Genomic DNA, 12,642 nt, shown 5'->3' on the forward strand with positions numbered 1-12,642 from the left:
CATCTGTGCAGGTGTGGCGTGATGACATCACTGCGTGCACATGACATCACTGCATTGCATGCATATGACGTCACTGCATTGCATCCATGCATGTGCACATGCCCTCCCGGCACGGCTCTCGGCCTGGAAGCTTTTCAAAACCTGGACAAAGTGCCGGGTTTTGAAAGGGCGTCTGGACGCCCAGACATCCGGACTTCTGGTAACCCTATGTATATAGCACACAAAAGCTGGGTACTCTGATATGGTAAGCAATGGGATTTTCTGGTATAAGATTGTATGACTACAGTAGAATCTCAGTTATCCGGCATCCATGGGGATTGGTGGATGCCTGATAACTGATTTTCTGGTTGCCTGAGAGTTACTGAATAATACAGTACTGTACGAGGAGTGTCTGCCAGATCTCAATTCCCTCCCTATCACCCTGAAGTACCTTGCTCCCTTTCTCCCTCCCTCACTCCCTTCCTTACCTGAAGTGACATCTGGTCAGCAGGAGGCAGCTCTCAAAACAGGCTGCTCGCAGTCAGCCCCGGCAGGGCCTTTCCTCTGACGCATCACACGTCAGAGGAAAGGCCCTGCTGGGGCTGGCCATGAGGAGCCTGTTTTGAGCTTTGTCTCCTGCTGACTGGCTGCTGCTTCAGGGAAGGAAGGGAGCGAGGGGGGTTTGTGGCTCAGGATCGCCGCCTGCTTCTGCTGCTCCAGAGCTTGAGAGAGGGAGGGAGGTGGGGTTTGTGGCTCAGAACCACTGGTGCTTTTGTGGGGGAAGGTGCCACTGCTTCTACTGCTTTGGGGCTTGAAGGAGGGAGGGAGTTCATGGCTCAGGACCGCTGGCGCTTCAGGGGACTTATTTTTCAAGTTCCAAGTTTATTTAAAATATTTGATATGATTGCAATATCCAAATCCAATGTGGTTTACAAAAATTAAAAATGGAAAAAATAAAAAAAAACCAACAAACAGAACATTAAAAACAATTATGACGTAAAAATGCAATTGAGAGGGGGGGGGCTAAAAAAAATTGGATTAAATACAATTCCAAAACAAATGATAAAAGGGTGGGGAATGTTACCTGCTAAATTTCTACTTAACATTGTTCTTTGTCCAGATAAATTCCAGAATGAGGTCATATGATATTAAATGGGTTAGTTTTTCCCCCCTGATGATTTTTTTTGCCAGTTAACTGAGATTCTACTGTGCTCTGCTATCTATGTAAAGGAATGGTACTACAGGGCATGTGATGATGGGATGCTATGGTAGTAATCTGCAGCCACAGAGAAGCTCTTCAGATCTGCAACAGCAGTGATGCAAAAGAAACAGATCCCAGGCGGACTGGTCCAAAAACCAAACCTGAATATTAAGCCCATCACCCGAAGTGGTCCGCGTTTCGCCCGTTCATGGGCTACTTCAGGAGTGGGAAGGCTAAAGGATTTGCAATCCCCAACTAAAATGTGCAAAAAGGTTCATAGACAACGGCGCGAAAGACAAAGGCACGCCCAGACAATTGAGCGCAGCGCTGAGAGCGCGCACCACTCAAAATTACTGTTTTTAGGGGCTCCGACGGGGGTTTTTGTTGGGGAACCCCCCCCCCACTTTACTTAATAGACATCGCGCCGGCATTGTGGGGGGTTTGGGGGGTTGTAACCCTCCACATTTTACTGTAAACGTAACTTTTTCCCTAAAAACAGGGGAAAAGTGAAGTTTTCATTAAAATGTGGGGGGTTACAACCCCCCAAACCCCCCCAACGCCCCCCCAACGCGGCGCGATGTCTATTAAGTAAAGTGAGGGGGTTCCCTCTCATGCCCCCCCCGTCAGAGCCCCCAAAACAGTAATTTTGAGCGGCGCGCACCTCCGCGCTGCGCTCAATTATCTGGGCGCGCCTTTGTCCCGGCGCACTTTTGACCTGATACCGTGCAAAATTGCACAGCAGACCAAACTGCAAAAATCCAAAGGGCACCAAAAGGTTCCACAAAGGAAATGAAGCGGCAAAACAGCAAAAAGATAGTGGAACAGAAGATCCGATTTACCAGTTTGTAGTTTAATAAGCGTCCAAAGAACTTGAAACCAATCGACAAAGGGTGTACACAGTCACAAGCGACCCACAGGATAGAAACCAAATCATGTATACAATAAAAATGACCCAACATGGGCCGTGTTTCGGCAAAATAAAAAAGCCTTCCTCAAGGGTCTTATAGGGTCCTTAGCTGTCTTAAATATAAAAAAACATAAAAGTCACCAAAAAATCCAAGACTTTAAGAGGCTCCAAACCAGCAGCTCACAAGGCTCCAACGTGACTTTTACGTTTGTGGATTGCAAGACAGCCAAAAAACTCGGATATTGTGAGAACCAACAAATAATTCAATGAAACACTTCCACAATGGTAAAATGCACAATGTCAGATGGTATTTTAGTGATACAGCACAGGTTTGAAATATCAATTTCAAACGGAGGAAAAAGCCTCAGACATGGGCTCTCCCACCTCCACAATGGTGGAATAGCAGTGGTGGAGCGTTCACCTCACTGGCTAAAAAACCTCCTTTGCATGAATCAAGCACTGCACTGTATTAAAGTGCAATGAAGATAGATGAAAAAGTTCAACTTATCTTCGTTGATCGGTACACCGACGATGGCCAGCGTTTCACTATTCAGCTGCCTCAGGGTGTAACGTATCCAATCAAACTTTTATTCGGACGCTAAACACGTCTCCTACATGCAAGACAGCCACGGACCCTGTAAGACCCCCCCCCCCCCCCCCAAGGAAAGCATTTTTATTTTGCCCATGTTGGGTCATTTTTATTGCATACATTATTTGGGGCTCCTTTTACTAAGCTGCGTTAGGGCATTAATGCGTGGAATAGCTCGCACTAGACGCTAATGCCAGCATTGAGCTGGCGTTAGTTCTAGCCATGTAGGGTGGGTTTAGCGCATGCTAAAATGCTGCGTGTGCTAAAAACGCTAGCGCAGCTAAGTAAAAGGAACCCTTGGTTTCTATCCTGTGGATTGTTTTTAAGTTATTTGGACGCTTATTAAACTACAAACTGGTACATCCACTCTTCTGTTCCCCCCAAAACGCAGCACAACAAAGAAAAATGGGGAGACCCGATGATCCACAGTGAAAACAATCCACCGATGAAAACAAAAACTGTGGATATAGATGTTCTGGAGATAATTTATTATACACTGGCATATAAAACCATGAAAATTCAATTTAAAAAGTACAATGATAAAAAATTTTTCTTTGTTGGGCAGACTAGATGAGCCATTTGGCCTTTATCTGCCGTCATGTTTCTATAACCATAAAGCCCTATGACCTCACAATGCAGGTGTAAAGAGCCTTAGCCTATAGGAAGAGGAGATGCAAATGTTGAGAGCCTTAGCCAATAAGGAGAGAGATAATGGTTACTGCAGATGGGCATTTTTTTGCTACTTCAGCTTGTCTGCGGTGTTCTTTGCTCACACATTTAAAGACAATAGACTGTTTTCAGTCCAATTCTTTATATGTGAGGTTGCAAACCATTGGACCCCTGAGGAAGGCGTGTTCGCCGAAACACAGACCATGTAGGGTACGGGTGGATTTTTATCACTGTATTTTTTATCATTGTACTTTTTTCATTGAATTTTCATGGTTTTATATGTCAGTGTTTAATAAATTATCTCCAGAACATCTGTATCCACAGTTTTTGTTTTCATCAGTGGATCATCGGGTCTCCTCATTTTTCTTTGTTGGGCAGACTAGATGAGCCATTTGGCCTTTATCTGCCATCATGTTTCTATAACCATAAAGCCCTATGACCTCACAATGCAGGTGTAAAGAGCCTTAGCCTACAGGAAGAGGAGATGCAAATGTTAAGAGCCTTAGCCAATAAGGAGAGAGATAATGGTTAGTGCAGATGGGCATTTTTTTGCTACTTCAGCTTGTCTGCGGTGTTCTTTGCTCACACATTTAAAGACAATAGACTGTTTTCAGTCCAATTCTTTATATGTGAGGTTGCAAACCATTGGACCCCTGAGGAAGGCGTGTTCGCCGAAACACGGACCGTGTAGGGTCCGGTTAGATTTTTATCACTGTATTTTTTATCATTGTACTTTTTAAATTGAATTTTCATGGTTTTATATTTCAGCGTTTAATAAATTATCTCCAGAACATCTGTATCCACAGTTTTTGTTTTCATCGGTGGATCATCGGGTTTCCTCATTTTTCTTTGTTGGGCAGACTAGATGAGCCATTTGGCCTTTATCTGCCATCATGTTTCTATAACCATAAAGCCCTATGACCTCACAATGCAGGTGTAAAGAGCCTTAGCCTATAGGAAGAGGAGATGCAAATATTAAGAGCCTTAGCCAATAAGGAGAGAGATAATGGTTAGTGCAGATGGGCATTTTTTTGCTACTTCAGCTTGTCTGCGGTGTTCTTTGCTCACATGTTTAAAGACAATAGACTGTTTTCAGTCCAATTCTTTATATGTGAGGTTGCAAACCATTGGACCCCTGAGGAAGGCGTGTTCGCCGAAACACGGACCGTGTAGGGTCTGGTTGGATTTTTATCACCGTATTTTTTATCATTGTACTTTTGAAAATGAATTTTCATGGTTTTATATGTCAGTGTATAATAAATTATTTCCAGAACATCTGTATCCACAGTTTTTGTTTTCACCCCCCAAAATGCAGAGCAGCAGGGGCACAGACTCTACTCACTGCCAACAGCAAACTTTTCGATGAGATTGCAAATCCTTTAGCCTTCCCACATGCAGTACTATACCCCTGAAGCAGCTCAAGAGTGGGCGAAACGTGGACCATGTCGGGTGATTGTTGTAATATTTAGATTTTGCTTTGGAGCAGTCCACCTGGCATCTGTTTCTTGTGCTCTGGGTATTATATGCAGGGGGATAATACCCTGTAGGGTGGTACTAAATAGCATGCAATGACTGGATAATGTGGTACTACATGCATGGTGTGGCATATGAAAGTTGGATACTCTGGCACTGTGCATTGCGCTGTGTACAGTAGAATGATGCCAGCCATGTCCCTTGAGTTTGTTTTCAGGACATTTCAGCTGAGGCAATATGAGATAAAAGATATTACCTGATGATACAATGGCATCAGAACGTAGGAGTGTGATAGAGTGGATTATTAGAATAAATCAAATTACTTACTCTGGTTAACATTGTCGGATACCTAGACCCACTGTATCATTCCCTCTACCATAATCTCCCCAACCCTGTAATGTCCTGTCTAAATTAAATTGTAAGCTCTTCTGAGCAGGGACTGTCTATTGTATGTTAAAATGTACAGCGCTGCGTACGCCTTTTCAGTAGCTGTAGTAGTAGTGTCTCTGCTTTTACTCTTTAATGCGCCCTCGCAGTCGAAGGAAATTTAGAGTTGGTTTGTTTTGGGGAGGGGGATTTAATCAGTTCTTCTGACAAAAGTACTTTTAGATTATTTCTCTGCCTCATCCACAAGGTCCAGGCGTGGCGTTAATAGATTATTTTGTAACTATGGGGTTTCTCTGCAGGTGATCAGTGTCCCGGAAGGCGATTTCTTCTTTGACTTTGTAAGGCATCTCACCGATTGGATAAAGAAAGCCCGACCTGCTAAAGATGGTAATAAATTTCAAGTCACTTAGACACCTATGTTGTTTTACTGTAGATGAGCGCTGTCTTGATGGGGGTTGTTGGCACCTCTCCCACCTCCCCTCCCCCACAACACACTCGCACCCTCCCTTCCCCATCTCCACCCCCACCTCTTTAAATCTTTGCCAGCGCAAGCAACTGTTCCAGCCTGCTGCTCACACCAGCCTGGCTCCCCTCTGAAATCACTTCCGGGTTGCAGGGCCAGGAAGTGATGTCAAAGGGAAAGCCAACGCCAGCATGAAAAGCAGGCTGGCGAAGATTTAAAGAGATACAGGGAGAAGGAAGGGCGTGAGTATGGCCAGAGGGGGGGGCAAAGAGGAGGGCACAGGGGGGCACCTCTTACCCTCGCTAGGCCACTGAATGGGAATCTATTTAGTGTTTTCTTTCTCTGAGTAAGGATAAGGCAGAGTGTTTACTCTACCATGTACTTCTAGGATGCTCCAGGGCAATATTTTAAAGGGGCTGAAACTTGTTTCCCCTACTCTTACATAAGTCACCCCGGGCCTACCTGTTCTAATCCATAAAGCTTTATTGCAAGAGAGGGATTTGCATATACAGTACTACCCCGAAATTCGCAGGGGTTACGTTACAGGAACCCCCGTGAATTTCAAAAAACCGCAAATGTGGTTTTTTGGCTGTCAAAAGGCAGGAGAGGGCAGCTGTAGCGCTGGCGGGTGAAGAAAATCACTCGCGGTCTGCTCCGACCGCCTCTTCCTGTAGTAAAGTCAGGCTACACCAATCAGGAGCTGCTTTGACAGGGTCCTCTCTTGCAGGGATAGTGCCTTCACTCACCTACCAGGTGTTCTTTATGAAGAAACTTTGGACAAACACCATTCCTGGAAAGGATTCAATGGCAGACTCGATCTTCCACTATTACCAGGTACATGACAAATGTGGGAAAAGGTTTGCATTGCAGTATAAAGTAAGCCCTATACAGTAGGGGAATGCATGAAAGGTTGTATAATGATGTGAATATTGCATCCTTCTACGAGATATTAAATTTTGTGCTCAGCAACACTTCACACCCAGAAGGTAATTCTATAAGCATCACATCTGTAAAGAGACACCAAGGGAGCACATGATTGGAGAAGCTGCAGAGTGAATACATTTGTAAGTCAATTAGAGGAGTCTGAGCTTTATGCATGGACAGGTGCCGGTCCACAGAAATTTTCTGCCGGTCCACAGGGCCAGCATGTGCATCAGGCCCAAAACTGTGTTCTTCAACTGCCGGTCCACGGTGCGATCAATGCGTTGTTAATAAGACTATATTATGTGTATATATGAAAAATGAATGGAAAAAATAGTGTTACAATTAGAACTAGGGGGCAGGGTCTGGGGTGGAGACTGGGTAGAGATGGGCAGGGTCTGGCCCATGACTTAGCCCAGTGTTTTTCAACCGCCGGTCTGCGGGCCAATGCCGGTCCACAAAATAATTCTTTTATTTCTGCCGGTCCTTAGGTGTAAAAAGGTTGAAGAACACTGCTCTAAATGAGTCCAGCCTCACCTGCGTATGTTCCAGTTTAGCAGGATCTTGTCCAACTTTGTCTTGAATCCCTGGAGGGTGTTTTCCCCTAGAATAGATTCCGGAAGAGCGTTCCAGTCGTCTACCACTCTCTGGGTGAAGAAGAACTTCCTTATGTTCGTACAGAATCTATCCCCTTTTAACTTCAGAGAGTGCCCTCTCGTTCTCTCTACCTTGGAGAGGGTGAACAACCTGTCTTTATCTACTTTGTCTTGAATCCCTGGAGGGTGTTTTTCCCTATAACAGCCTCCGGAAGAGCGTTCCAGTTTTTTACCACTCTCTGGGTGAAGAAGAACTTCCTTACGTTTGTACGGAATCTATCCCCTTTTAACTTTAGAGAGTGCCCTCTCGTTCTCTCTACCTTGGAGAGGATGAACAACCTGTCTTTATCTACTAAGTCTATCCCCTTCAGTATCAACAACAAAAAAAACCTTCTAATGCATTTTCACATGATCTTGATAATAAGACAGCTTGCAGTTCTCCTGATCCCAATACTTTTGAAAAATACAGGCCTTCCAATGTTTTATGAAGGAAGAATAACATGAATTGTGATAAGCAGATGATGAGAGCTACAGAGTTCGATAAAGATGAGAGAGAGAGAGCTTGATAAAGTGATAATAGTTTATCTTCTGTTTAAAGTGCCCTCTAGGACTCTTTTTTTAGTGATTTCATGATGATTAGTGAAGGGACCCTTTCTCATCCAGCACTAATAATATTTTATGGTGATTTAATAAAGAACAAGGTTTTCTCCACAGGAATTGCCAAAATACTTACGTGGGTACCACAAGTGTTCACGGGAGGACGTGTTGCAGCTTGCCGCACTTATCTACAGAGTAAGGTTTGAGGATGATAAGTCTTACTTCCCCAACATTCCCAAAATGCTGAGGGAGCTGGTGCCTCAGGACCTGATCCGGCAAATCAATCCAGATGACTGGAAAAGGGTGAGAACTTGGCCAGAAACATTTCAAATGTGGCTAAGTCTGAGCATCACAAGCCATTTTTTGAACTTTTATCATATATAGGAAGATGTAAAAGTGAATTGAATTTTTTACTCTTTCAAAAATTACAAAGACTAAGGGATACTCAATGAAGTAATATGGAAATACCTTTAAGAACATAAGAATAGCCTTACTGGGTCAGAACAATGGTCCATCAAGCCCAGTAGCCTGTTCTCACGGTGGCCAATCCAGGGCCCTAGTACCTGGCCAAAACCCAAGGAGTAGCAACATTCCAATCAGAATCCTAAAGAATAGCAAGATTCTGGCATCCAAAAGAGTAACAAAAGATTCCGGAACCCCAATGAGAGCAACATTCCAGAGTTGAGATTGTGATGTCATAATGCCTCATTCCACCAATGCCTAAGAGCCAACCTCACCAGTGATGTTACAATGGCTCGATTGTCCTTTACTTGGCTCACATAAGAACATAAGAGTTGCCATTCTAGGACAGACTAAAGGTCCACCAAGCTTAGTACCCTGTTTCCAACAATGGCCAACCCAGGTCCCAAGTACCTAGCTAGATCCCAAGTAGTAAAACAAATTTATACTGCTTAGCCTAGGAATAAAGCAGTGGATTTTCCCAAGCCATCTCCAACCAATAGGTGTAAATACTCAAAGAATAGTTAAGCTCTGGGGAGAGTGTGGCGCAGTGGTTAAAGCTACAGACTCAGCACACTGGGGTTGTGGGTTCAAACCCTGCACTGCTCCTTGTGACCCTGGGCAAGTCACTTAATCCTCCTATTGCCCCAGGTACATTAGAGAGAGTGGGAGCCCCTGGGACAGTTAGGGAAAAAGTTTGAATATCTGAATAAATTCATGTAAACCGTTCTGAGCTCCCTTGGGAGAACTGTATAGAAAATTGAATAAATAAATAGTGTGAAAAGTTTCGGCCTCTGATAACCAGAGCTGGTATTGTGATGTCATAATGCCTCATTCCACCAATCAGAGCCAACCTCATCAGTGATGTCACAATGGCTTGATTGCCCTGCACTTGGTTCACATCTACTACATTTTGATTTCTAGAGTGGCGCAGTGGTTAAAGCTACAGCCTCAGCACCCTGAGGTTGTGTGTTTAAATCCCCACTGCTCCTTGTGCCCCTTGGCCCCTTAATTCCCCCATTGCCTCAGGTACATTAGATAAATTGTAAGCCCACTGGGACAGACAGGGGAAAATGCTTCAGTACCTTAATAGATTCATGTAAACTAGTCTGAGCTCCCCTGGGAGAACAGTGTAGAAAGTTGAGTAAATAGTGTGAAAAGTTTCAACCTCTGATAACCAGAGCTGGTATTATGATGTCATAATGCCTCATTCCACCAATGCCTAAGAGCCAGCCTCAGCAGTGATGTCACAATGGCTGGATTGTCCTATACTTAGCTCCCTTTTACTACATTTTGGTTTCTAGAGTGGCGCAGTGGTTAAAGCTACAGCCTCTGCACCCTAAGGTTGTGGATTCAAACCCACGCTGCTCCTTGTGACCCTGGGCAAGTCACTTAATCCCCCTCATTGCTCCAGGTACATTAAACAGATTGTGAGCCCACCAGGACAGACATGGAAAAATGCTTGAGTACCTGAATAAATTCATGTAAACCGTTCTGAGCTCTTCTGGGAGAATGGTATAGAAAATTGAATGAATGAATGGAATTCATTGCCAGAGGATGTGGCAACAACAGTTAACCTGAGTTTAAAAAAGGTTTGGACAAGTTCCTGGAGGAAATGTCCATCGTCTACTATTGGGGCAGACATGGGGGAAGCCACTGCTTACCCTGGAATCATTAGTCTGAAATGTTGCTACTATTTGGGTTTCTGCTAGGCACTTGGGACCTAGATTGGTCAGCTGTGGAAACAGGATGCCGGGCTAGATGGACCAGAGGTATAACTGAATATAACTCACCTAGGCATGAGCCTAACCTATTTCTCCTGTTTGCTTTCCCTACTTCAGTCCATTGTGGCCTATTTCAACAAGCATTCTGGCAAAACGCGTGAAGAAGCCAAGCTCGCCTTCCTGAAGATCGTCTTCAAGTGGCCTTCGTTTGGATCTGCTTTCTTTGAAGTGAAGGTACTATCCCTGTTCTGTTTTTGGCGTCGCCACCTTTTCCGAGCGCAACGTGAGATAACACATGACTGAGCTGGTACAGCCTCAAACACAGATTTTCAACCCAGTCCTCGGAGCACACCCAGCCAGTCGAGGTTTTCAGGATATCCCCCATTGAATTCTTGATTATTGCCAAACATCTGTATGACAGCACACATAGTAGATGACGGCAGATAAAGACCCGAATGGTCCATCCAGTCTGCCCAACCTGATTCAATTTAAATTTTTTTTTTTTTTTTTTTCTTCTTAGCTATTTCTGGGCGAGAATCCAAAGCTTTACCCGGTACTGTGCTTGGGTTCCAACTGCCGAAATCTCTGTTAAGACTTACTCCAGCCCATCTACACCCTCCCAGCCATTGAAGCCCTCCCCAGCCCATCCTTCACCAAACGGCTATACACAGACACAGACCGTGCAAGTCTGCCCAGTAACTGGCCTAGTTCAATATTTAATATTATTTTCTGGTTCTAAATCTTCTGTGTTTATCCCACGCTTCTTTGAACTCAGTCACAGTTTTACTCTCCACCACCTCTCTCGGGAGCGCATTCCAGGCATCCACCACCCTCTCCGTAAAGTAGAATTTCCTAACATTGCCCCTGAATCTACCACCCCTCAACCTCAAATTATGTCCTCTGGTTTTACCATTTTCCTTTCTCTGGAAAAGATTTTGTTCTACGTTAATACCCTTTAAGTATTTGAACGTCTGAATCATATCTCCCCTATCTCTCCTTTCCTCTGGGGTATACATATTCAGGGCTTCCAGTCTCTCCTCATACGTCTTCTGGCGCAAGCCTCCTATCATTTTCGTCGCCCTCCTCTGGACCGCCTCAAGTCTTCTTACGTCTTTCGCCAGATACGGTCTCCAAAACTGAACACAATACTCCAAGTGGGGCCTCACCAATGACCTGTACAGGGGCATCAACACCTTCTTCCTTCTACTGACTACGCCTCTCTTTATACAGCCCAGAATCCTTCTGGCAGCAGCCACTGCCTTGTCACACTGTTTTTTTCGCCTTTAGATCTTCGGACACTATCACCCCAAGGTCCCTCTCCCCGTCCGTGCATATCAGCTTCTCTCTCCTAGCATATACGGTTCCTTCCGATTATTAATCCCCAAATGCATTACTCTGCATTTCTTTGCATTGAATTTTAGTTGCCAGGCATTAGACCATTCCTCTAACTTTTGCAGATCCTTTTTCATATTTTCCACTCCCTCTTCGGTGTCTACTCTGTTACAAATCTTGGTATCATCTGCAAAAAGGCACACTTTTCCTTCTAGCCCTTCAGCAATGTCACTTACATACATATTGAACAGGATTGGCCGCAGCACCGAACCCTGAGGGACTCCACTCGTCACCTTTCCTTCCTTCGAGCGACTTCCATTAACCACCACCCTCTGGCGTCTGTCCGACAGCCAGTTTCTGACCCAGTTCACCACTTTGGGTCCTAACTTCAGCCCTTCAAGTTTGTTCAACAGCCTCCTATGAGCCTCCTATGTTATTGCCAAACATCTGTATGACAGCACACACAGGGATACCTTGGAATCCGAACGCCCCAGTACTCAAACAACTAGGAAGCCGAATGAAAAATTTGAGCAAATTTTGCCCCGAAATCCGAGCGCTGCTTTGGTATCCGAACGCCCTGCATGTTGTTCGTATGTGTTTGTGCGTACGTTTCCCCCAGCACTCGAGCCACCCATACTTCGTTCAGTTCATTGTCGGAAGCTGTAGTGGAAGCATCTGATGTGATTTTCACCTTTGGGTAGTGTAGTGAAGAAAATACTGTACTGTATTATTATTTATTAATATTTTATCTTAATATTCAATGTATTTACTGTTAAAATTTGAGTTTGTGGGACCCAGGTACGGATTAATCTAGTTACTATTATTTTAAAGGGGAAAAATTGTCTTGGAACTTGAACGATTTGGAACTCAGATGGGGTTCTGGAACGGATTAAGTTCGGCTTCCAAGGTATCACTATAATCTTAAAGGTGCTTTCATGCAGATGTTTGACAGTAATCAACCTCATGCAGATCAACCAGCCTCAAAGCACTGATGTACAGCCACCTCCTACTACTCTGGCTTAGCCAAAAATTATTTTCCACTCAATCTACTATTGTGAAACTCACTATCCACCTAATACCATGCGCTGTCACGCAAATCTCCAATGCACTCTTACAAGACAGTTCTTAGAGATTAACCCGGATCTCAAGTGCTCACAGCCATAGTATTGAGGTAATTTTCAAAGTCAATGGCCGATACCGTGAGCTATCATTGATCCCTTTTTATATTCTCTATGTCTGTATTACGTGCATTTTATTCATCTATTGATTTATTTTAGTATTTCTCATAAATTAATTATAAATATATAAATATATAAATTCTTTCTTTTGCTTTTCCATATATCGT

General features: G+C 44.1%; 2 protein-coding genes across 5 annotated transcripts in view; one reads left to right on the forward strand and one right to left on the reverse strand.

Annotated features, from left to right (window-relative positions):
- The window catches only part of MYO7A (myosin VIIA), a 274,560-nt gene that overhangs the window by 254,085 nt on the left and 7,833 nt on the right, over window positions 1-12,642 (forward strand). For all 4 annotated transcript variants that reach the window (XM_033948255.1, XM_033948254.1, XM_033948252.1 and 1 more), the window contains 4 exons: window positions 5,505-5,592; window positions 6,396-6,502; window positions 7,900-8,085; window positions 10,083-10,199. In XM_033948255.1, the coding sequence (XP_033804146.1) occupies window positions 5,505-5,592; window positions 6,396-6,502; window positions 7,900-8,085; window positions 10,083-10,199 (498 nt within the window). The remainder of the gene's footprint in view (window positions 1-5,504; window positions 5,593-6,395; window positions 6,503-7,899; window positions 8,086-10,082; window positions 10,200-12,642) is intronic.
- GDPD4 (glycerophosphodiester phosphodiesterase domain containing 4) overlaps window positions 1-12,642 on the reverse strand; it is a 114,019-nt gene that overhangs the window by 4,655 nt on the left and 96,722 nt on the right. The window lies entirely within an intron of this gene.

The sequence above is a fragment of the Geotrypetes seraphini genome, chromosome 6, assembly GCF_902459505.1.
Source record: "Geotrypetes seraphini chromosome 6, aGeoSer1.1, whole genome shotgun sequence".
NCBI lineage: Eukaryota > Metazoa > Chordata > Amphibia > Gymnophiona > Dermophiidae > Geotrypetes > Geotrypetes seraphini.